This window comes from Peromyscus eremicus, chromosome X, assembly GCF_949786415.1.
Source record: "Peromyscus eremicus chromosome X, PerEre_H2_v1, whole genome shotgun sequence".
In the NCBI taxonomy this organism is placed as follows: Eukaryota; Metazoa; Chordata; class Mammalia; order Rodentia; family Cricetidae; genus Peromyscus; species Peromyscus eremicus.
This window is the reverse complement of record NC_081439.1, coordinates 128923050-128947844: the sequence shown is the minus strand read 5'-3', so window position 1 is coordinate 128947844 and position 24795 is coordinate 128923050. Positions and strand designations below refer to the sequence as shown.

General features: G+C 39.5%; 1 protein-coding gene across 1 annotated transcript in view; it reads right to left on the bottom strand.

Annotated features, from left to right (window-relative positions):
• Positions 1 to 24795, bottom strand: part of Mtm1 (myotubularin 1) — a 132107-nt gene that overhangs the window by 56901 nt on the left and 50411 nt on the right. Inside the window, exons 5-6 of the mRNA XM_059250753.1 lie at positions 19224 to 19334; positions 14389 to 14490 (exon numbers count right to left, since the gene is read on the bottom strand). Coding sequence (XP_059106736.1) covers positions 14389 to 14490; positions 19224 to 19334 — 213 coding nt within the window. The remainder of the gene's footprint in view (positions 1 to 14388; positions 14491 to 19223; positions 19335 to 24795) is intronic.

Below are 24795 nucleotides of genomic sequence, written 5' to 3'. Positions count from 1 at the left end.
TCACTCTCTTCTCTCCCTCGTGGGCTTGAATGGTGTAGACTGACTCAGGTGACAGGAGCAGCGTGAGACAGGACATCAGTCTTCCAGGACTCTGCAATGATTTTGCCTTATTCTGAATAGTGAGTTGTTCTCCCCAATATAATTTCTAAATAAATAGTTCCATTATCAGTATCTGTAGATTATCTGCAATAGCACAGTTGTAGATCATTTCGACAAGAAGGGATATTGAGCTCCAGAAAACAGCAGGGTGACTTCCTGATAGATATGCCTGGGGATGTTGGTGGCATGTGAGCAACACTGGAAGGATAAGATAACTTTGGACAGTATAATAATAATGACAGTAACAAAAAGGCCACAAGGTAGCCAAATTCAGAGAATAATACATGGCTATTAGCAAATACCTCAGTCTGACTGTAAGAGTATAGGAGAGTAAACAAAAATACAGAGATGGGACCACCCTGTGGAAGAGACAGAGGTGTGCATTAAAATTGATGAGACAATCAGGACTGCATCCTGGTAGCAGACTGGTGGAGAGGAGACCATACAGAGGTAGGAAAACTAGCCAAGCCTACATCTGAACCAAGTCAGGCTAGGAACAAGAACCATTTAGATTTAGTAATCACTAAGCAGCAAAGAAAATGCCTATGATCTTGAAGTTTGAATCAAGAGGCGGGAGATGACATCTGATATGAGTAAGGCACATAGAGGATATATTTTGGGGGAATATGGGAGAGTCATTTTAAACAAGCACTTAAAGCTATGTAGCCACTAAGGAGAAATATGACACTGTAGATTTGTAAATCTTGCTTAGAAAGGCAATCCTGGTGGACATGAGAGAAAGTTTGCCCAGCAAGCAGGAGAAGAAAACAGACTTTTCTAGAAAACTCACATTTATACCAAAAAAAGGCAGGAAGAAGAAAGAACAAGACACTTACACCTAACAAGCTAAAGGAAAAGTTAAATTTTAAACCAAGAGGGAGGATTATCTAGAAATGTGATACTCTAGTATGTCCAACCCTTTGACATTGCAAAACAATGTTGTCATTTACAAAGTTCACACTTGACAACTGTGTAAGTGAGTTGCCACAAACCCACAAATGATGGGGGATGTCTTTTTGTATGCTATGAAAATATGTTGCTCTGATTGGTTGATAAATAAAGCCATTTGGCCAATGGTGAGGCAGAATAGGGTTAGGCGGGACATTCTAACTAGAGAGGAGAAAGGAGAAAGGCAGAACAGAGAGGATGCTGCCAGCTGCCCATAAGAAGCAAGATGTAAAGATACTGGTAAGCCACAAGCCACATGGCAAAGTATAGATTTATAGAAATGGGTTAATTTAAGATGTAAGATCTAGATAGCGAGAAGCCTGAGCCAACAGGCCATACAGTTCATAATTAATATAAGACTGCAAGGACGCGGGAGCCAGGTAGGCACAGGAAAACTTTAAGTTACACACAAAAGTCTCAGAATCAATTTCTCATAACACGTTTAAGTAAGCTTATGATTTTGTGTTGGGCTACATTTACAGCTATCCTTGACCACATGCATTGCAAAGGTCAAACGTGCTTGGACAATGGGATCATGAGACTTTTGCTGAACACAACAAAGAGTACTATATATAATAGAAAAACAGTTTTTCAATATATTAATGAACCTGTGAGAGAGGAATTAATGTAGAGAAGCCAAAAACTAGGCACAAACGGGAATACAGAATTTAAAGACTTAGTTTTCATGGCCTCCTGGGGTTTGTGAGATGGAAAATGAAGTTGTGGGTTCACCCAAGATGGGACTCATATTGGAAACCTCCTTCAAAGAAGCCTGGCCTTCAAAATTCAAAATGTTACCACATAAGCAGGGGGTAAATGGGAAATAACCTCTTTTGGGTTCCAAGAGAACCTGAGTCTGAATTACTGGTGTTGAACAAAGAAGAAAACATATCTCTAACCACTATCTACCTAGAGACTCTCCAGCCATAGGTCAGCCTAGCATGTACCCTAAATCAGAAACTGAATTGTCCCCAACTGGAGAATGAATTTAAAATTTTATCAAGCTGCTTGAGGGCCTTGGCAGAAGAAATTTATAACCCTTTCAATCCCAGGCTCAGAGTATTTCCATAGATAATATTCCAAAGAACAGGAGCTTCCAGGTAGTAATCAGAAATACAGCAGTAAACATACTTCAAGCCTCCCCTTTTGTAGAAAAGCCACAAAGAGTTTGAATTACAGTAACTAGACACTACTATAAATGATAATGTGCTGAAATAAATAAAAAAATCGTATGGAAATTTTGAGTGAAGAGGAAGGGATTATAAACATTGGTCAAACAAGTCTGAAACAGAATGAAAAAGAAATTTCCTAATAACAACCCCCAAACACACACAACGGAAAGAAAACCAGAGCAAATAAAACTTAAGAGGTCGCTAAAGCAGAAGATAAATGGAAGAAATTACCCAGCCTGAATCCTGGTAGTCAAAGGATGTACCCCTGCCTGAAATGGTTTATATTTTATATATATTTTCTACATACTCTTTGAAAGGAAGGGGTGTGGAGTAAAAGGGAAGGGTCAAGAGACTCCTTGTGTGTGTGTGTGTGGGGGGGGGGTGTATATGTGAACGAAGTGCTCACAGAAGCCAGAAGGGGGCAACAGTGAGCCATCTGATGTGGATGCTGAGGACTGAACTCTGGTCTTCTATAAGAGCACTTAAACTATCTCTCAAATCTCAAATCCCACCCCCCTCCCTGCGTTTTTTTTTGAGACAGTCACTCACTGACCTGGAGTTCACCAATTAGTCCAGGCTCCAGGGATCTTCTTACTAACCTCCTCAGCGATGGGATTATAACCACACACCACTATGTTCAGTTTTCTAAATGTAGGTTCTGGGGATTGAACTCAGATTTGTATGCTTTACTAGCCAAGCCATCTCCTCAGCCCTGCTTTTATAATGTGTAAGGTCTAGTGCCATTTTTGGAATAGTTCTGAATGAATGGGAGTGGGGGCAGGTACGTGGATGGTGTTAGTGAGTTCTGGAGTGGATATTCATGAGGCATAGGCAGGCAGGTAATTCAGTTCTTTTGAAGCAGACAGAAATTCTGAGGGGTATCTAGATGAGACCCTGAGTCCAGGAGCTAGGCAATGCTGAGAAGAACCAAACACAGTCAAAGGCTTGAGGAAGCCAGCAGTGGAGGAGAGAGATCAAAGAGAACGAGAGGCTAAGTCTCTGAGAAGGCAAGATAGGAGATTGAAAAATATAGCTTTTTTTTTAGTTTATGGAAGCATATTTATTTATTTTTCTGAAATAAACTAATGTATTTATGGAACTTCTGTGTGAGTTATGCAGACAATAAATGGTTCATCATGGCCCAGGCCTTTGTTGTGAGGAGAAACCTCTGAATCTTTGCAGAAATGCTCCTCCACCAACATAGATTATGTACAGTAAAAAGAGTAAAGTGATAGACATACACACACACACACACACACACACACACACACACACACACACACACAGAGAGAGAGAGAGAGGGGGGCTGGGGGAGGAAGAGAGAAAGAGAGCAGGTGGGAGAGAGAAAGAGAATGAGACTGACTATAGGCAAGACTACATGCAAGGAGAAAATGGTGGCCATTCAGAACAATGATGAAGTTACTGCTGAATCTGAATCTGTGGCTTTCCTCCTTCATTCCATGCTCAAAGGTCTAACTGACTTTTGCTGGTATCTTCTGCCTTCTTTATGCCACACTGCCACAAAACCCATCTTCATCTCCAAGGTTATAAGTTTTTTTTTTCTTTTTACACTTTGGGGGCTCACCACCTAGCCCCAAAATTAGCTAATTTACTGCTTATTCAAGAGAAAACAGTCTGCACCAAAAAGAAACAGAAAATTGAAGACATATTTTATAGTACTTAAGTCACATGTAGGCTGAACGCAGGGAAATGTGTACAAGCACTTCTCATTTCAATTCTGATCTCAAAACGCTATTTCCTTTCATCTATTCATTCTGTAATCAATCTAAAAAGGAGGAGTCCACTAAATCTTTGTGTCATTAAAAATTTTAATACAATCTAGAAATATTTCTCCATTTCTGAGCTTAATAACAAAGGCAGAGAATAAAACTCCCTCTGGATTCTCTATTCACAGGCTTATTTATAACTCTCAAATGATTAAAATGTATATGCATAACTCACTTAACCAATTTTTATTTAATTATTCTTATAAGCCAGCACATTTAAAGTTGAGCAGGAGAGGACACAGGTAAAATGGTCCAGGGCTTAATTCACATGACAGAGTTTGGTCTCATAAAAGCCAGACCCCCTCCAAAGGACTCAAATCTCATTACCCATTGTACATATGAAATGAAATGTCACGTTACTGCCTACAAGAATATACATTACTATGCATTAATCAAAAATAGAAACACATACTTAGAAAAATCTAGGCAAGAAGAAATAAACAGCAGATACTATGAAAACTAAAGGTGACCAAGGAGACTAATGCCTGCCAATGTTCAGGAGGTGCAATTAAAGACACTGCTCCCATCTTTGGAGGCAACATGTCACCAGCTACAGCAAAGGCTGGGCAAGCCAGTTAATTGCTTTGCTCCTGAAATTTGAGACAGCCAGTGAAAGTCCCCTTACACTTGCCTACCTTAACAGATACAAGGTCAGATGTGTCATGCTCCCAGATGAAAACAAAAGCTGCACTTTCATGACTGCTCATGAGCTCACAGAGGAATGAGGGGGAAATACTGTGGTTCTTAACCTTAATCCAGAATGTCATCAAGAAACGGGAAGTGCAAACACAAGTCTGAAGTGAGTTAGGCACGTTGCCCTAAAAGTAGTTAAGTCTGCATGGGCTGAGGAAACAGAAAGAGAATGATGGAAAGCACTCTCTGAAGGATTCCTTTCATTCCATAGCATCACTTCCATTCTGCACTACTGGTTGGGATGCTTTCTGGATTTAATACTCTGGTGACTTCTAGTCCTTTATGAAAGTACAACCCATGGTTTGTTAATAATACCACTAATCTTTATATAGCATCTTTTTTTAAAGGGCTTAAAGTTTCCCACACACTATCACAATTCCTTTATTAACGGTCTGTGGGGAGTTGTAGTAGTCATTCTTATTTCTTACACCTGCTGGGAAAATGGTGGGCTAATAACAGAACAGCTGGCATTTATTGGGCACTTACTGAGTGTCAGACAGTGTTATAGGCACTTTACTTTGAATCGTCACAAAAACTCTATGGGGTAAGAACTATTATTATTCACACTGCAGATGAGAACACTGAAGCACATAAATACTACGTGACTTTCAAAGTCTCTATGCAGGAAATTCACTGAGCCTCACTCTGACAGAGGTCACTGAACCCATAACCTATGCTAGCTGTAGCACACTGGATGAGCTTTGCAATCAAGTCCCCTGTTAGATCTCTGTATCAGTAGCAGCTGTGAGGCTGGTATATGAACCTTATGCTTTATATCTAAGGAGTGCCTTTCAAACTTTCTGGATCATCATTGTAAGTAAGGGATTAACTGTAACACCATGACCTAGCACACTGCCCCACTCATGCACACACCCTTAGAAGAAACATCTCAGCAAACTATACACCCCTATTCTGTTATGTTTTACATGTTTTCTATTCTATTCCATTAAAGAGACACAATGATTCATTAGTCATAATAGGCTGGGGCTGATACTTTAAGAAACTTTCATCTAGCTGGACATTACCTTTAATCCCAGCACTTGGGAGGCTGAGGCAGGTGGATCTCTGTGAGTTTGAGGACAGCCTGGTCTACAGAGTGAGTTCCAGGATGGCCAGAGCTACATATAAAAACCTTGTCTCAAAACAAAAGAAAACAAAACAAAACAAATAAAAAACAGAAAAAAATAAGAAAATTTGATTGCCCCATTTGAATACAAAATGACCAAACAATCAAGGAAATCAACAACTGAACTTTGCCATTTGCCATATTTTGTTATGCTGACAAAATGCCTTCTGTAGTCTTTCCATGCTTTGCACACAGGTACTCGAGTGTGGTTTCTCCTTTCAGATTACTGCAACTCTTACAAAGCCATATCACTTCTCTAAAATTTATGCTGAGCTACATGTAATTTGTGGTAACTTCTGATGTTTGAAAAGCAGACATCAAACAAGAAGTATTTTGGATGAAACAGAAAATGCCACCTAAAAGCCATGCACACTGTACTGGTCTGAGAGCTCTGTGCTGCTATAAAAGTTGCAGTTGAATTTCAAGTTTAAGTCCTGATTTGAACATGTTGAGTGGTGAAAATAGTAATGGTTCAGAAGGCAAGAGAGGGCCAAAGGGGCAGTCTCAATAAACATGAACTCACAGTTCATTCATCCCATGGCTGGCCTTTCAGCTCAGCTCTTGCCCTTTAGACACCATTTCTTGCATTCAACAGCAAGTTTATTTCAGATTTCAAATAGCGACAACAATGACTGAGATGATCCATACTAGTTTAACAGTTTCACAAATATTCATCAAGTGGTGTTGTTCATGCAGGAGCCCTTTTATTGTTCAATGCAATCACACTTAGATTATGCTGCCAGGAAGTCTTCTGGGCATACTTTTGAATCCCCACTGTAGCAGTTTGGAAACTTTTCTTCACCTCCTGTCTCATAGGAATAATCACCCTTTTTTTCTTTCTAAACTCTGCCTCACAAATAGGGACTTGAGCCCTTAACCCTCTGCCTTCTCCAGGATCCAAGTCTAGAAAGGACCCCTCTTTCTCTTGTATTAAAGGTGGGGGAGCATTTTTACTTTCCTCTGTCCACACATACATTCATTCGCCTTTCTCACACATTAAAGGGTAAAATTTTCTTCTCTAGATATGGCTGCTACTCCTACTTGCTGGGGATGCTGTGAATGTGTTGCTCTGATTGATTGATAAATAAAATGCTGATTGGTCAGTAGCCAGGCAGGAAGTATAGGTGGGACAAGCAGAGAGGAGGATTCTGGGAACAGGAAGGCTGAGTAAGGAGATGCTGCCAGCTGCCACAATGACAAGCAACATGTAAGATACTGGTAAGCCGCGAGCCATGTGGCAAGGTATAGATTTATAGAAATGGGTTAATTTAAGATATGAGAACTAGATAGCATGAAGCTTGAGCCATTAGGCCAAACAGTTTAAATAATATAAGTGTCTGTGTTTATTTGAGTCTGAGTGGCTACCGGCCCAGGCGGGACTGGAGATAGCTCTAGCTACACCTACTTTCCTTTCTTTCTCTTTTTCCCCCTTGCTTCCTTTGCTTTCTCTCTCTTTTTCTTTCTTTACAAACTACTATCCATTAAACCCCTGCTAATTTACTTATGTATCCTCATAAGCACTGGAGTAGACACTGGGCCTATGAAAATAAGGAGAGGCTTCTCCTCCCTGCCTTTTCTTTCAACTATTTTTCCAAAGGAAATCCTTTTCTGACTTCCTTACTCTCTCAACAGAGGGCTACCCTTCCCATTACTTAAACTTGAGAACCAAAGTGAATGCATCCTTGTCCGTACCCTTTCTGACCACACTGCTGCCCAAGTCTGTGGAGTCTCTTGTCCCACTCCTTCCCACTCAAGTCCTTGTCTAGGGCCTGCAGTTCTCTAGCCCAGGTCTTTGGTTCTCCTATTTGTTTTACTTGAAGATGTCTTCATTTTATCACCATTTCCTTCTGAACCTTAGCAGGTCTCTGTTACTTCTTGTGTCACAAGCTCTCCTTCCACACTAGCATTAACCTTCACCAGATGATCCCAGATCTCATCCCTAGCTCCATCTCAAACACCTTGAAATGTGAGCTTTTCCTCTTTCTGTATTGAGGGCCAGGTCTTGCCTATAGCCTGAAATCCCACTTCCTCCACTTTCTTGGCCCACTAGAAACTAAATTCATCCTTTAAAGTCCAACGCCTACTGGCTATCAAATCCACACAGGCTCTTTCAAAACCCTTCCTGAAAGACACCCCCCCATGAATTTCCTTTGTATTCCTCTTACACAACTGAATGTAAACTACCCTATATTGGAGCTACACATATTTGCCATGTCATTCCCACTAGACTACCAGTATCATTCATCCTGCACTATTTCTCAACTTCCTTGGTTGTTCTCTATGCTACCCTACACAGGACTCTGAAATGAACTTAATTTAGGAAAGCAGTATCAAAAGTGGATCTGTTTATTACATTGCTTTAATGACTGATTTACACATTTTGAAGGATGAATTTTAGTAGTTAAAAGTTGTAAATGAGAATGAAGTTTTCCAAAACCTTTGTATGAGCAATTCAGTTTATGTTTTTCCCGAGTATATAACATTACTGATATCCTAAGGAAAGAACCAAGAATTTCCAGAATAGACATAAAAAACAATCCATGTATCACAACCCTAAATATCAAATTCTCTGTGGATGCCTCCCTCCAATGGCAGACATAGGATTCTAGGTCCTGACAGAAAGATCTATTCCACTCATTTCCATATAATCATTTTTCCATCACTTTTAATGAAACAGTTTAATTAAAATCCTGTCATTGTAACAGCCCATGTGTGGGCTGGGGATATAGCTCAGTGTAGACTGCCTGCCTAGCTGTGTCCCATCCTCAGCCAGCATTTCCCCAAACAAAGCAAAAGCCTTCCTATACAGAAGCCACTACACTGAGGCTAGAGAGATAAAGGGTGATGCCTGCCCTGATAAGCTCACAGAATAATGGACAGGAAGGGCTGGTAAAGAAAATTACGACATAATTATCACATAAAGAAGCTATGGTATGTACTCCAAGAAAGAGACTTAACAATGAAACAGAAAATGATTTCTTGAGAGGACCACTCATGGCATGGGACAGCAACTCAGACTGAGTAAGACACTAAAGGATGACTGGAGGATAGGCATTAGAGAGACAAGTGGATTGTAAGTTAAGGTGACAAAAATACAATCTAAGAAACAGGCAGTCTTGCATGGTTAAAGTATAGGGTATGAATCATGAAGCGTTTCTGAGGTTTTTGTGGGGGCAGTGGCATGATTGTCCTTTTTTTTGAGATACGGTCTTTCCATGCAGCCCTGGTTGACCTGGAACTTGCTATGTAGACCAGGGTAACACTGAACTCACAGAAATACCTTGCTTCTGTCTCCTAAGTGTTGGGTTATAGGCATGTAACATCATGCCCAGAGGCACAATTGTATTTAAATTCAAAACAAAAAAAAGTGCAAGGGACAACAGCACTATACAGGAAAAAATGGAAGGGGAGGACAGTGAAAGAAGGGGAACCAATTTAGAAGTATGGTTTAAATGAGGAAGCACAAATAGAAATGGGGAAAAATAGTTGAGTAACAAGTAGGACCTACAGGAGCTGCAACTGATAAACTTATGAGAGGAAAGTCAGGAGAAAGATTTTTTTTTCAGATGAATTTTGCAGCCTGATTGACTAACAGTCAGATTGTTTTTTTATTTATACAGAATTTAGTAAGCATGGATACATTCCTGATGTTCCAAAACATAAATCATATCATTAATAAACAGTTATCATTCTTACTCATTAACCCTATAACCCAATTTTTAAGAATCTGGAGGCATATGACAGCCTGTTCTCAGGCTGGTAGCTTTGGTAGCTTCAAGGACACTAGACCAAAACAAAAATCTTCAAGCCACCTTGGGAATTTTGCCATGCCCCAAGCAGTGTATTATTAACTCTTAATGGTCAGAGTGACCAAGAAAAATTGTCAGGCCAAAGCTGCTACAGTTTTTATTCAAATTCTAGCATAATACAATGTTTATATGTTATATCTTTACAGAATTTGTCTATATGTCTAATGCTGGCATTCTGTTGTTCCTTGGTCATATGATACCACAGTGACTCTGCGTGTGCTAACTTTTCTCAGAAAAGGAGGTCCTGACCTCTCATTCTTTTATTATTTTCCACTCCATATGTTGCTCATCAGTGTGTCTCTGTGTAGGGCAGAGGTATATGCCAAGTAATTGTCTGAGTGTACAGTGGGAAGAGGCTTATAATCTGAAATGTGGCCAACTCCTCTAGCCCACCCAATCTTGTTAACCTGTGGTGATATATTGTGTACCCTAATAAAATTTGCCTCAAGATCAGAGAGACAAAGGGACGACACTGCCATGTCTCACCTCACCAATTCCACAAATGCTCTGACTGAAATGCTAAGTCCTCACCCGAAAAAGCCTCTATCTGAAAGGGATGCTTCTGCTGAAAAGCCTTTAGTTCCTTCCTGTCTCCTCACGTCTTATATTGCTTCAGGAGAAAGATTTTTAAACGTGACTTCAGATTACTGAACATGAGCAACTAAGGATCCTCAAGTTTGGAGGACACAGAGGACAAAAAAACAAAAACAATGCCGGGTAGTGGTAGCGCATGGCTTTAATCCCAGCACTCGGGGGACAGAGGCTCTCTGTGAATATGAGGCCAGCCTGGTCTACAGAGTGAGTTCCAGGAAAGGCACAAAGCTACACAGAGAAAGCCTGTCTCAAAAAAACAAACAAACAAACAAAACAACAACAACAACAACAACAAAACCCCCCACAAAACAGGTCTTATGATGTGTAGAGAGAAAGGGTCCCAATGAGCTTGTAAAGCACATGGACTTCTGGAAGGGAGTTATTCATGATTAGAGAGGTTAGATTCACTCCAGGGCAATGTCAGGGACAGACTTAGAAGCCATGTACACAGTGATAACTCCATTTATGGGAATAAATGAAATCACCATAGCAAAGCTGGTAACGTAATGGGAACTGAAAGCTGAGGGTGGAACACTGATAAGATATTTACATTGAAGGAAAAAGCAAGGGCAATAAAGACTGAGGAGGAAAGGTCAAAATGGTGAAGGAACACAATAGCCAAGATACAAGAAGGAGTTCAATTTTGTTGAATTTGGGAAGAGATGAAATCCAATGCAGATGGAAATTATTTAGCCAACAAGAGGTCAAGAGCTCTGTATTACTTAGTTTTCTATCACTGTGATAAAATATCCTGATAAAAGCAACTCAAGGGATAAAGGGTTTATTTGGCTCACAGTTGAAAGGTACATTCCATCAATGCAGGGAACTCACAGCAGTAGGAGCTAGAGACAATTGATCACATCACATTCACAATCAGAAAGCAGAGAACAATGAATACTTAAGCTTAACTAGCTTTCTCCTTTTTGTGCCCTCTAGGACCAAAGTTTAGGGAAGGGTGCTGCCCACTTTTAGAATGGACCTTTCCACAATTAATCTGATCAAATTAATCCTCCACATGTGGAAACTTCCAATGGAGGAAAGCAAACAATAGTCTTACCTAGTTATGACACCTATGAACCAGAACAACCAACATGACACAAAAACCATAAGGGTGCAGTAGTGGCACGAATATCTTGGTGATAACCAAAAACATTCTAGTTAGGTGTAAGACCTACTCAACAAGAGAGAAATTATGCCTTGTACTGGAAACCTAAAACAATGCAAGACGAGATAAGTCATGGATCTTAGAGGAGAACCTAAAACTTCCACTTTCTAAATCAACATAATTCATAACTACATTCTCAATATTTATCCTTATACTCACAGATAAATGTAGTTTTCACCCCTTATCAAAAAAAACTTCTCTTTGCAACACATGGGGATCATTACAGAAAACTACAACTGATCAAAATGCAGAGAATAAGAGATTATGTGATGCCCAGTTCCAACTGATACATCTACAACACAATTCCTGCACCTAAAGCTCAGGGCTCATTTGGGAAGAAGGAGAAGAAAGATTATAAGAGCCGGAGGAGCAGAAAGCTTGCTGTTAAATAGTGTTTCCAACAAATGTCAGAGAATCTACACCTATAAAGTCTCCTCAACATGGATGCCCAAACAAGATACCTAACATGGAAATGAGAAAGCTCACAGGGTCTCAACCCTAAACAAAGTGCTATGGGTAAGTAGGAAATGCTGAGAATGGGAGGAAAGGTCTTCCTAGGGGAAAGCTTCCTAATTTTATCAGGTGGTCAGTTCTGAGATCATAGGTAAAATTATATGGGCTGAGCAGGTTGTATTTACGTATTCAGAAATACACACGTGAGTGCGTGTGTGCGTGCATGCGTGCGTGCGTGCGTGCGTGTGTGTGTGTGTGTGTGTGTTGTGTATGCATGCATGTGTAACAACAATTAAAGAAAAAGGGAGCATGAGCTTGAGAGGGGGGAAGTAGAGGGTGCATAGGAGGGGTTGGAGAGAGGAAACACGAAGGGGGAGAAATGATATTATTATATAGTAATTTTAAAGTTTTTATTAAAAAAATCCCAGAGGCACTAATCTATATAATCCCTCATAGGTATTCCCAGAGGTTTGTTTCCGAGACAATCTTAAATTCCATCAAGTTGGCAATTAACACTAACCATTACCAGCTCCCCAAAGGAACTGGCAATAAAGCTTGATTTTTGGCATGGGCTAGATGAATAAATTAATGAGTGAGTTAGTGAAATTAGTGAAGATAGGCTAAAATCTTCTTTGCAAAAGTTTGGCATTCAAGTGACAGATGAGTAGTCTAAGGGGAAAGCTGGCCTGCCACTTGACTATATTTCTAGGGGAATAAGCTTTAAAAGACACAAAGGATGCCAGAGAAAAGAGAAAGCTGATGGCTCAAGATTTTGAAGGAAGATGGAATAGGGCCTCAGCTTTCTCAAACCTGCTTGTGAGTCATTCCTTCAATTTCTAATAATACAGAAATAGATATGCATAAACCAAGATACAACATGTTCCTTGACAAAAAAAGGTTTCAGTCTCACATTCATGATAGTTTAAAACATTTATTCCCATAAAATATTTATCCTAATAAAGTTAAAATATTTATATAGAAATATTTTAAAAATCTTATTTGATCAGAAATATAGAAAACTTTGGTAGAATTATTCCCAAAGCACATCACATTTTCATCTGCCATTAATGTAAAAACACTCATTAGATCCTCCTGATAGCTTCTCCCTTCTACCAGGTGAGCATTTCCTGTGACTCAAAAAACTGCTGGTGGTAAGATCCAGAGAGAGAAAAGTCTTGTCTCATTAGGAGAAAAGTATCTCACATCTTTGTTGTTAAAAAAACCCAAAACCCAAAAACCAAAACAAAACCTACCATGACAACAGATGAAATACCACGAAAAAAGAAATAGAGAAAAACAATATAAGACAGTTTTGTGGTATGATCCCTCTTCCTCACACTCCATTCAGTCTGCTTCATAGTTATTTTCTACATATAACAAAGCTGTTTTGGGTTGGGGATGTAGCTCAAGTTGGAGAGTACTACCCTAGCTTTCATGAAACCCTGGGTTTGATCCTCAATGCCTCATAAACCAGACAAGATAACACTGGAGAGGTAGAGGAAAGAGGATTAGAAATTCAAAGTCATTCTCAGCTATATAGTGAGTTTTAGGCCAGCCTGGGCTACATAAGACCTCATTTTAAAATAGTAGCTAATTAATAAAACTATTTATACATTTTAGAAGAATTATTTCTTTTCCTTGTTCTCCCCTCAGTAAGTGTTCACCTCTAAGTTTGTGGAGATTGAAGCAGAGGAAGATAGGGATAAGATGCCAGCAAGGTATGACAGTAAGAAAAAGAAGTTAAGCCTAGTGGCAGACACTTGTCAATCAAGCACTCAGGAGTTCGAGGTAATATGACCATGAGTTTCAAGTTAGCCTAGGCAAATGTAGGTCAAGTCAGTAGAGTGCTGACTTGGCCCTAGGTCCCATCCAAGCATCACATAAACCAACCATGGTGGTACATGCTGGTAATTCTGATTGAGGTAGAGACAGGAGTATCAAAAGTTCAAGGCAATCCTTGGCTGCATAGAGTTTGTGGCCAGCCTTAGATTCATGATACTCTGTCCCATGAGAGAGAGAGAGAGAGAAAGGGATGGATGGGTGGAGGGAGGAACAGAGGCAGAGATAGAGAGACAGAGAGAGACAGAGAGGAAGAAGGAGAGAGAGGGAAAGAGAGAGGGAGGAAGAGAGAGGTGAGGAGAGAGGGAAGTATAGTTTTGTTTAAATGGTCTTAGAATCAGTGGATCTGTTCCCATTTTGAACTGGTGCCACAAAAGTCTGGTTCACATTGCTTGTTAGCACCAAAGTGAAGAGTGATGAATTCCTGGAAGAGACTTAACAATACTGTTCTAAGCCATTTTATTTTCTTACTATCACAGACTAGGTTTTAAAGGGCACACTCATGGCTGGAAAGCACAAGAAGATCCCAGGCTATTTCGTATTAGTATGGAGGAGACCCTTCTGGAGCTGAGTAAATCATACTTAAAATGTGCCACACCAGAAAATACAAAGCAGTGAATCCAAGAAAGAGAAGCCCAATTCTCAAACAGTTTTCACAGAGACTTCAAAGCATGCTGATGCTTAGGGGAGCCCTGGACTTTACCAGACTGTGTGCCAGAGGAAAGGCATATCTTGTGAGGACCTCAAACATATCTCTTCTGCTGTGGCCTTCCTGCTTCAATGCGAACCTCAGGTTTCTCAAATCCTAGAAGCAAAGAGAAAGCACAGCTGAGTCTTCAAGGAAAATTATAATTACCAAAAAAGTCTCTTCAATTAAGGGAGAAGATTCACTTACATATAAAGGCAATTTATCTATACTAGTAAGAAAATTACATTTTTCTATGATATCTTGACTTAATTCAGTTTAAGAAGACCTGGAGATAGTCCCACTCTAGCCAAGAAAGTAAAGACTAACCACTTCACCAGAAACAAAAGTTTCCAAACCAAAATGCTGAAGACAAGACAGTAGAAACACAGTCTAGAAAAAAAAACAAACAACTATGCTTTGCTCTTCATCTGTTCACTTTCCACCCCTATGTTCACTGCTTTGAAAGGAACTTTAATTATTAAACAGTATTTAAGTCATATAAAGTTTCAAGAGTACCTGCTATCAAATATAATCTCAATATTGTTAAATATGTCATTAAAATGAAAACACTTTTTCCCTAAATGATTGGCATTTTATGTTCTCATACAAGTAATATAAGTAATAAACTTTTACTATTCAATTCTACTTTCACAGAGTTCTATATAAGCCACATTAATGTACTCTACAGTAGATATCACTTTACTCTCAGGAACTATAAATTAATGATCAAAACCAGATTTTAATGGCAGCTCTCCACACACATCTCTTTAATAAGCAAGAAAGACTTTTAAATGAAATCTAAATAATATAGGGTCCTCTAATAACTGTTTATATTAAACATAGTATTCTATACTATTTTTAAGAATGAATGTTTTATAGGTTATTTTTTTTTTCAAACAATCAATCATGGACTCTAGGACTATCTAAGGAGTGAACCTGACTCAGCCCCTGCCATCTTACATATTACAACATTCATATTTTTCAAAGGGCTTTTTGTTTATCAATAATGCTTTTCAAAAAGATTTATTCTACTTTTATTTGTGTGTGTGTGTGTGTGTGTGTGTGTGTGTGTGTGTGTGTGTGTATGTGCAGGTACTTGCAAAGGCTAGAAGAGGGTATTAGATCCCCTGGAGTTAGAGGTGGTTGTAAGAAGCCCAGTGTGTGTGCTAAGAAGTGAAGTTATCCTCTACAAGAGCAGCAAAGCACTGATGACTGCTGTGCCATCTTTCCAACCCAGGAATAAATTTAAGCTTCATAATTCTTCAGTCTGAAGGGCCAGTGAAGGCTTTGCCATATACATTCCAGAAGGCAAGTAAAGTATGAATAAGACTCCAAATCCAGAATGACCTAAGATCAATCATTCTGAATGCAGATAGCAGCTACTGAGCCTTGACAGCTCCAGGATCTTATACTTTCTTTTTTTTTTTTTTAATTTTTATAGCACTGAGGATGGAATCCAGGGCTTCATGCATGCCAGGCAAACACTCTAACACCCAGCTACATTTCAGGCCCATACTAAAAGTGTGTTACTGAAAAAAGTCCAAAAACAAATTTATATCATTTCCCCAAAATCTTGGGGTATTAGTTGTTAGTTTATTATAATCACATGAAAGGAAAAGTCATTTCAATAGGATGAGATACATCCAACAGGTTTCTAAAAAACCACAGGTATAACACTGGATAGCTGCCAACTGTCAGGCCACAAGGACCTGTAAGGAATTTTCCTTCTAACTGCCATAGGGCACTGGTAGCACTACAACATCATTCTCTTAATCACTTTTGCTCCAAATTAGACTGTTTCCAAATCAATATTTATTGTGATCTACCAGTGACTCAGAGGAATACTTTTCACATGTCGAAGTATGAATGACTCAAGTCACTTTCTGTCATCTGATTCAGATGCAATTACAGTAAAAAAAAAAAAAATTCTTTCTTGCCAGCAAGAAAACTAAAGTGAACAAGGCATATGATTCACAGACAGCAGATTACCTAGTCTGGAACATAAATAGGAACATACATTAGCTGTAAGTCATACCTAGTCTCTTCCAGCTTGACTCACTAGGGAAAGGGTAACTAGGAAAGAGCCTTATGGTGTAAGAGTCTCCCTGTTAGACTCAACATGCTTGGCAACTGGATCTTATGGTGATACTCAATGGGTTAATTATTATTAAAGAAAACATGACTGTCTACCTCAATATACTATACTGTCTTTAAACCAAGTAAGTAGAAATGGGAGAGAAGAGCAAGAAGACTCTGGCAGTATTGTTTGCCCTTCCTTTTTACAAAAAAACTTTAAATTGTTACTTAAAGTGGTACAGGTCCTGCAGGGTAATAATTCCCATATTCACAACTACCTTCTCTCCTGTGGCTGTATAAGGTCCTTTATAACCAAGAGCCACTCTATGCATGCATGTTGCTACTGATGAGTGAAACCCACATGTACACAGCTATAACAACCTTATTTGGGGGAGAGAAATGCTGTGGTATCATGATTACTAACTACAGGTGCAAGGTGATATATGAAACAGGATAGCAAGTGCTTATCCCACTGCTGCAGACTTCTTTTATATCGATGTCAGGTCTGCTACTAAGAAAATGGAGTGTGCCTTTTGTGACAGTGTTTCTTGGGAGGTAATTTTATTAAAAGGTTATGCTATAATTGGACTAAGTGGCATATGCCTATAAACTCAGCACCTTGGAGGAAGATCAAGAGTTCAAGGCCAGCCTTGGCTACATAGGGGTTTCAAACCAGCTTGGATGACATAAGACCCTGCCTTAAAAAAAATGTAGCTTTATAACACTGCTCTAAGGCCTCATTTATTTGAAGTATAGGTCAATTAAAAAAAACTATTGTATGTAACACCTGAGTTTTTTTTCCTGGTAAGCTGTTCCTAAGCTATTTAAGAGTGTACCCTTTTATTCATTTGGGAAGGTTAATATTTAAACATGAATTTTTCTATTGATGAGGCAGCAAGTACTTTACTGGGATGACAGTCACTACAATGTCACCAAATTATCAACCACACTGCCTTGAATGCTTAATATAATACCCCTTCCCATGAATCCTTTGAGACAAAATACAAAGACCCTTTTTCTAATTAAATTCCTATACTTCCAGGCCCCACACAGTAGCCAGTAGCTGGGATGGCAAACAAATCATGAAAACAGCTCAGATTCCAATAGAAACAAAAGCATCTGAGGTGAGACACAGAGAATCTCAAGGCAAGAGTAATCCTTTGGATTTTGGTTGCTCATATTCGTGTTGATCTTTTACAATCTGGAGAGGAAAGTTGCATATTGAATTCCCAATGCAAACTAAGTTTAGGAACTTGGCTTTTTAGAAATTACAGCACCAGAGACTAGAAAATGACTTAGGTCTTAAAACAGGTTCTTTCATTAGTCCTCAGCAACACCAAGGCAAGTCATGTCACTTTGTGAACGCTTCATTTCTCTAACATACAGATAATGGGCTCAGGGTGGGCAAGGCTCAGCACCTTTAGCCAGGCCATTTTGTATAGTCCTTAAGACAAGAACATTATTTTACAAGATATACAGGAGAATATGCAACAGATATCTCATGTAACTCCACAGCCTAAAATATTTGCTCTCTGGACCTTTTTCTAGAAGCATGATAATCTCTGTACTAGCAAGATGTCTGACAGTCACCTGGGACACTTTCTGAGTCTTGGTCTTTAAAGCATACCTTAGCGTCAGCTCTGGGCTAGAACTCAAAGATCTACATTTCTCAAAACTTTCTGGATACCTTGATGCACACATTTAAGATCTACTGGGCAAATGACCTCAAAACTCCTTCTAGCTCTTTCTAGAACTGAGCACGATGCTATAGATAGTGATCTTCCCATACCCAGTACATGAAAATCAGATTTCCTTGCTAGAAAACCATTGTTCATAAAAAGGTTACCTCCACCTATTAGGAGTTCAGCTTTGCCACTCATTGGACCATAGCAGCAAAGCTCCCAATTCTTTTGAAATTTTCCATGTATATATCTGTCTGGGAGGGTTGTGCTGAGGAAAGAATGTCAAGTTCCTAGTATGCACTTGGGTGAACACAGATACTCAGTAATTTTTTGCTGTAACAACTGGCTAAACCTTATCACAACTAATTTTCCCACTTATCACCCCTAAATAAAATATTAGGCCACTGCCACTGAAAATGGTTGTTATAGTTAAGGAGGCATCCTGCTCACAAAGGGCAAAATCTCTTGTATGCCTCCTTCCTTTCATAGTATGAAGGTGTCTAGGTGGTGATACATGGTGCCATAAAGAGCCATGAAAACACTTACTCTTTAACTCAATCATATTACTCCTACAAACTTACAACTGTCATTTAAAAGGAAGAAAAAATAATGAACATGAGGATGGTCAGTGGGGCCAGAAGTAGCTGGAAGGACTATCAGTCAACTCCATGGGACAGGCATATGACTATGAAAACTATGGTGCTCCAACAACCTGTGGAGGAGTAGAGTGAAACTTAAGGCTTAAGAAATGTTATCTATAAATTTTCTTCTGTCCCAGCAAGCTAATGAGCTAACCACTTCTTTGTGGAAGTGTCACTCTTGACTACAGGAGGCCCCTTGTGTGGGAACTCTTCCCCCAGGCACTTTTTAAATCTCAACTCAGAAGGGAAGCCTCAAGCCTAGTTTGAGATTAACAAGATATTTTGATGATTTTGAACTCACGAGATCCACCTGCCTCTGTCTCCGAATGCTGAGATTTAAGGTGTGTAACATCACCCCGGGAAATGATTTTTATTTTTTAAGCTATTAATTTTCTACTACTCAATACTAATTTGTCTTTTTCTTTGTATAAAAAAGTACCAATTCTCTTACTTTACAAGTAATATCTAGACCATAGGAATTTTCTCCTCTACTTGTCGCGCCTCCCATTTTTTCAATTCTTGATATCACACCCAGAGGAACATCAAGTATTAGAGCAGAATCCTGTAATGGACAAAATTTAAAAAGTCAGTGTTTCTGTCAGTATAATAAAAACATCAAGAATGTCAAAATAATCATAAGCTTTTGATTTTTTTAACTTTTGGTACATTAGCCACTTAAGAGTAAAACTATGATATAGATCACACATAAGCAAGCATTGCAATAGGCAAGTATGCCATCAAAATGCATCCTCAACCACTTGGCATTGCCTATAATTCCAGGGTTCTGGGAAGTCACTCACATTTATTCTCTCAAAATTACACAGACAGACACAGACAAAGACAGACAGACAGACACAGACACACACACACACACACACACACACACACACACACACACACACACACATATTCTCCTCTGCCCTTCTCCCCACACACCAAACAACCACTTCTTTCCTACCTTCACGTCCTTTTTCATGACCTCTAAATTTAGTTAGGGTTAATTACATGAGTATAAATGTGTGGTAATTTATGGGACCACGGGCAAATTATCAGTGACTGTACTATTGAGAAATATGACTTTTCCTCTACTAGCAACCATTAACTGTGTATAGTTCCTCTGGGAGGGATGGGGCCATCTTCCAATGGAATGTTGATGGGCTCAGTCTTGTGCAGGTAGCCACCTCTGTTGTTGTGAATTCAAGGGTACCACAGCCATGTTATGTCCAGAAGACAGCATTTTGTAGCATTCCCTCCCATCGTCTGACTCATATTCTTTCTGCCTCTCTTCTGTGATGTTCTCTGAGCCTTGGAGCAGGTAATATAAATGCCCCATTTTGGGGGGCTGAGCATTCAACCAAAAATTTACTTTGGTGGTGAGCTAAGTGACCGACAATAAGCAAAAAAAATTAAAGGTAGACAGACATTTATTCTTTGAAAATGCCGTTTGGGGACACAAGGAAAAATATTCCATTCATTTTTTAAATCCTCTCCTTAAAAAAAAGAAAAGAAAAAAGAAAAAAATAAACTAGTATTTCTTCAAAATTATGTTTAGGTCATGAGTTTTCTATAAATTCAAATTATAAGTCTGTGGTTACATCTATACCATGGAAACAAATATATGTGTGTAACACGAATCTTAAAAGGTTTTACTAATAGAAAAACCTGGAGCCAGGTATTGGGGTAAATTCTGAAAGATCAGAGAGACAAAACAAACCAAACCACTGCAAACCTCACCTCAGCAACTTCTCAGATGATCCTATTTCCTCAGACTGAAAGCCTCTGAGTCCTTACCCAAATGGATCTCAGCTGAACTGCTGCTAAAAGCCTAAAAGCTTAAAAAGCTCTAATTCTTGGTTTTCATGTCTTATATACCTTTCTGTTTCCTGCCATCACTTCCTGGGGTTAAAGGTGTGTGTCACCATGCCTGTCTGTTTCCAGTGTGGCTTTGAACTCACAGAGATCCAGATGGATCTCTGCCTCCCAAGTGATATGATTAAAGGTGTGCATGCCACCATTTTCTGGCCTCTATGTCTAATCTAGTGGTTGTTCTGTTTTCTGACCCTCAGATAAGTTTATTAGGATACAAAATATATCAACCATATATGTGTACCTAGAAAAATTTTAGGGATACCCTGCAGTATAAGTAAAGCCAATCTCAAGATACAATGCTATGTGATTCTATTTATATACCATTCTTTTTATTTGAAGTTTATTTGTAGTCCAGATTGGCCTTGAATTTCTGATCCTTCTGCCCCATCCTCCCAGTGCTGGGGCTAGAGGCCTGTGCCACCATATCCAACTATGTAATAATCTTAAAATGAGCACAGGGATTCAGTTGCCAGGAGAAGAGAGCATGAGTCTGAAGGATTCTTTTGTGGTACTCTAACAGTTTCATATCTTCATTATTGGTGGTGGTTACTTGGTAGCAAATGTTACAGAATGTATGAAAAGACACTCACAAAACTGTTAACATTCAAGTACTGGTTAACTGTACTGTTTGTAGTGTGCTGAGCACCTTTCCCACTCCCACCCCCTTTCCCTTCTTTGTGTGTGTGTGTGTGTGTGTGTGTGTGTGTGTGTCTGTGTCTATGTCTGTGTATGTGCGAGTGTGTGTGTGTGTGTGTGTGTGTGTGTGTGGTGTGTGTGTGTGTGTGTGTGTGTGTGTGTGTGTGTGTGTGTGTAGAGGCCACAGGAATACATCAGGTGTCCTGCACTATCATTCTTCACCTTATTCCTATGAGACAGGTTCTCTTACTGAACTGTGTCTCATCCCCCTGCAGCGCTGGTGTTATAGGTATATGCACAGCCACAACTTGGCTTTTTACATGGGTACTGGGGTGGGTGCTGGTATCCAAATTCAGGTTCTCATGCTTGAACAGCAAGTGCTCTTACCCAATGAGTCATCTCTCTGGCCTCCTAACCTACTTTCCGGTTGATCAAACAATATAGTTATTAGAGGCAGCTCAGAGATTAGTGCATGAGACCTCTCTTTACCATTTGTACAAGATGATATGTGCTTGTGGTTATTTTGAAATAAAAAGTTTTAAAAAAAGAAAAAGTTGTTATCATGTAGAGAAAAACAGGACAAGCTCTTAACATGGTCAAAAGTGGCTCAAATCCAAGTTCTGACCCTTATTAGCTGGAGGACTTGGACAAGTTAGTGCTGTCTCTAGGTCATACTAATCTGTACAGTAGTGATGATTTGAGATAACAGATTTAAAGGACATGGCACAATGCCCACTGGTGGTAGCCAGAATACAATGGGAGTTCTTATTGCTATCATTCTGACGATGTTAAAGTGCAATTTTGCATTTGGAAGACATGAATGTGCTTTGCACACATAGCAGATCAGTGTGCTCTGGCAGAGCTTTGTCTTTGCACCTGTAAGGAGGCATGACTAGCTGTTGTATGCATTTCTATAAAATACTGTGCACTCTACAACATGACTGAAAGCAAAATGCCCAAAGAGAAAACCCTGACTTAGTAACATAAATAGCTGTACATTATGTGTTTACTTCTTACTATAGTCTATCTTTGCATTACCATGCAGTGTGGTATATTCTTGGACTATGCTGAAATTTATGAGTGTCTGTGAACTGCATTCTTAAGTGTCAAACTGACTCCTAAGTATATGCACTACATGCTACATAAAAGCATAATATTCTAATATCAACACAGAAGTAAGAAGTTTGTTTTCTTTGTTTTGAAGGCAGGAAGATTAAAAGTGAGGAAAAAACCCATCATGATATCTCAGTGGGTAAAGGCGCTTATTGACAAGCCTGAAGACCAGAGTTTCATCTCAGGAATCCACATGGTGGAAAGAGAGAACCTGACTCCTGCAAGTAGGCCACAGGTGCTCCCCAAACCCTGGAAATAAAGACTTACCTTTTAAAACTGAGATGAGATGTTTATTTGCTTGTTTAAAATAGGGTCTCACTGTACAGCCTAGGCTGGCCTGAAACCCACTATGTAGACCACAGACTGCCATCAAACTCTTGTGATCCTCTTGCCTCCACATCCCAAGTGCTGGGATTATAGGTATGAACCATCATGCCCAGCTATGAGAGAACACTATTGTTCTCTAATTGCTATATAGAGGAAATTCTAGATCTCAGACTACCCTGGTTCAACAGAAAGCAAAAAATGAAGCAATGAGGAGAAGCAGCCAGCTCCTCACCCAAAGCACCCATAGTCTAATGAAGCTATTTGCCATGCTCTTCCTGAATGACATGTTCTAGGTCTGATAACACAGCAGGCTAAACAGGAAGATCCAGGAATAGGAAAATTAGTCCAACTCTCAGGAAATCTGAGTCATCGCTATCTAAATATCATTAAATATTGAGTTTCAAAGGTCCATTCTAACTAAAAACCATGTGCTTCTGTTCCTTGAAGTTTCTAAAATAGCTGAGAAGAAATATGATAAACCAGCAAAGATAATGCATTCATCCTCTCTTGTGAGGGAGAGCTGAAAACTGTACTGGGTACTAGGGTCTGCAAAGCTAAGTTGCAGAGTTGCCCTTCTGGATCTTAGGGCTCAGCTCTATCTGGGAGATAAGACACGGGTACCCAAACAGCAAGATACCAGGTTGCCAGTGCCAAGAGCCATCAGAAGAGTCCACACAAAATGGAACTGGATGTCAGAGAAGGGCAAGCTGGTGCCTTACTGTTTGGATTCTGTCAAAGTTCTATGGTGATGACTTCATTGGAATAAAATAACTATGATTGGAGATTGGCTGTCCAAAAATATCTCAGACTTGCAAACAGGTGCACAGGCCAGGCATTTTATAAACACACACATAGCCTGGATTTAAGAGCCAGCACCAGAATTCCCTGAGGAGTACTGGCAGGACTGGTTCATGTGAGAGGTAACCACAGAATGTTTTCTGAGAAGAGCACATGATTCACAAAAATTCAGGTAGCAGCACTGCACACCATGAACTAGCAAGGAGGGGGCCACTCCCAACTCTCAGCATTATGGAAGCTAGTGCTTGAACACAAGTGGAGGGCCAGGGAGATCTGAGAGTGGATGGAGATAGGGGGAAAAGCAGAAGAGATGACCATCCTGAGGAGGGATCCAAGATGATTTGGAGTTAGGCAAAGATCTCAGATGGACAATGATGACCCTGCCAAAAGATGTGAATAACATGGGAGTGGGCAGAAAGTAGACTTTTGATATACTACTGGGCTTGACAATATGATAAATATTAACCAATATAGAGATATTTCACATTTAGAACACCCAGAATAAAACACCCTGAAATAGCAAATGATGTCCTCTTCCCAAGCTTCCTATCTTGGTGGCCAGTATTGTCCAGCTAAAAGTCTGTCAGTCTGTCATCTTTAACATTCTTTTTTTTTTTTTAACTATCCTTAACTTACTCTTCCACATCTATCTCCTAAATCAATTTCAACTTGTCAACATCTTTCCAACTCTGCCCAAAAGTCCTCTAGGCCACTCTAATGGCCACCGTTCTAGTTCCTTTGCATTGAATATTGTTCCCTTCATGAGCTGCAGTAACAAAGCAGCCAGGGCCAACTTCTAGAGAAACACAGAGAAAACTGTCACCTTTCTGCTTACCCTTTCAGAAACGTTTCAAGACTGAATTCTAAAAACCCAAACCCCTGGAGGCATTCATAAGAAGCTACTGATCAAAGCATGCACAATTGTAGTCAGATGCAAAGAATATATTCACAATCCACTGTACTGCCTGGGGATTTGAGCTAGAATGAATATATTATACTCTGGAAAATTGCTGAGAGAATAGGCTAAGTGTTCTCATTCCAAGAAAAAAAAAAGATTATGAGTTTGTGAGGCAATGCCTATGTTCCTTAATATGATGAAGCCATTCTACAATGTAGACATGTTTGAAAACATGATGTAGTACTTTAAAACAATAATTAAAAATAATTAAAAGCAAAAACCCAGGCATGATGATGCATGCCTATAATTGCAGCAACTGGGAGGCTGAAGCACAAGGGCCATGCCAAGTTCAGGTCTTACTGCCCCATAAAACAAACAGTCA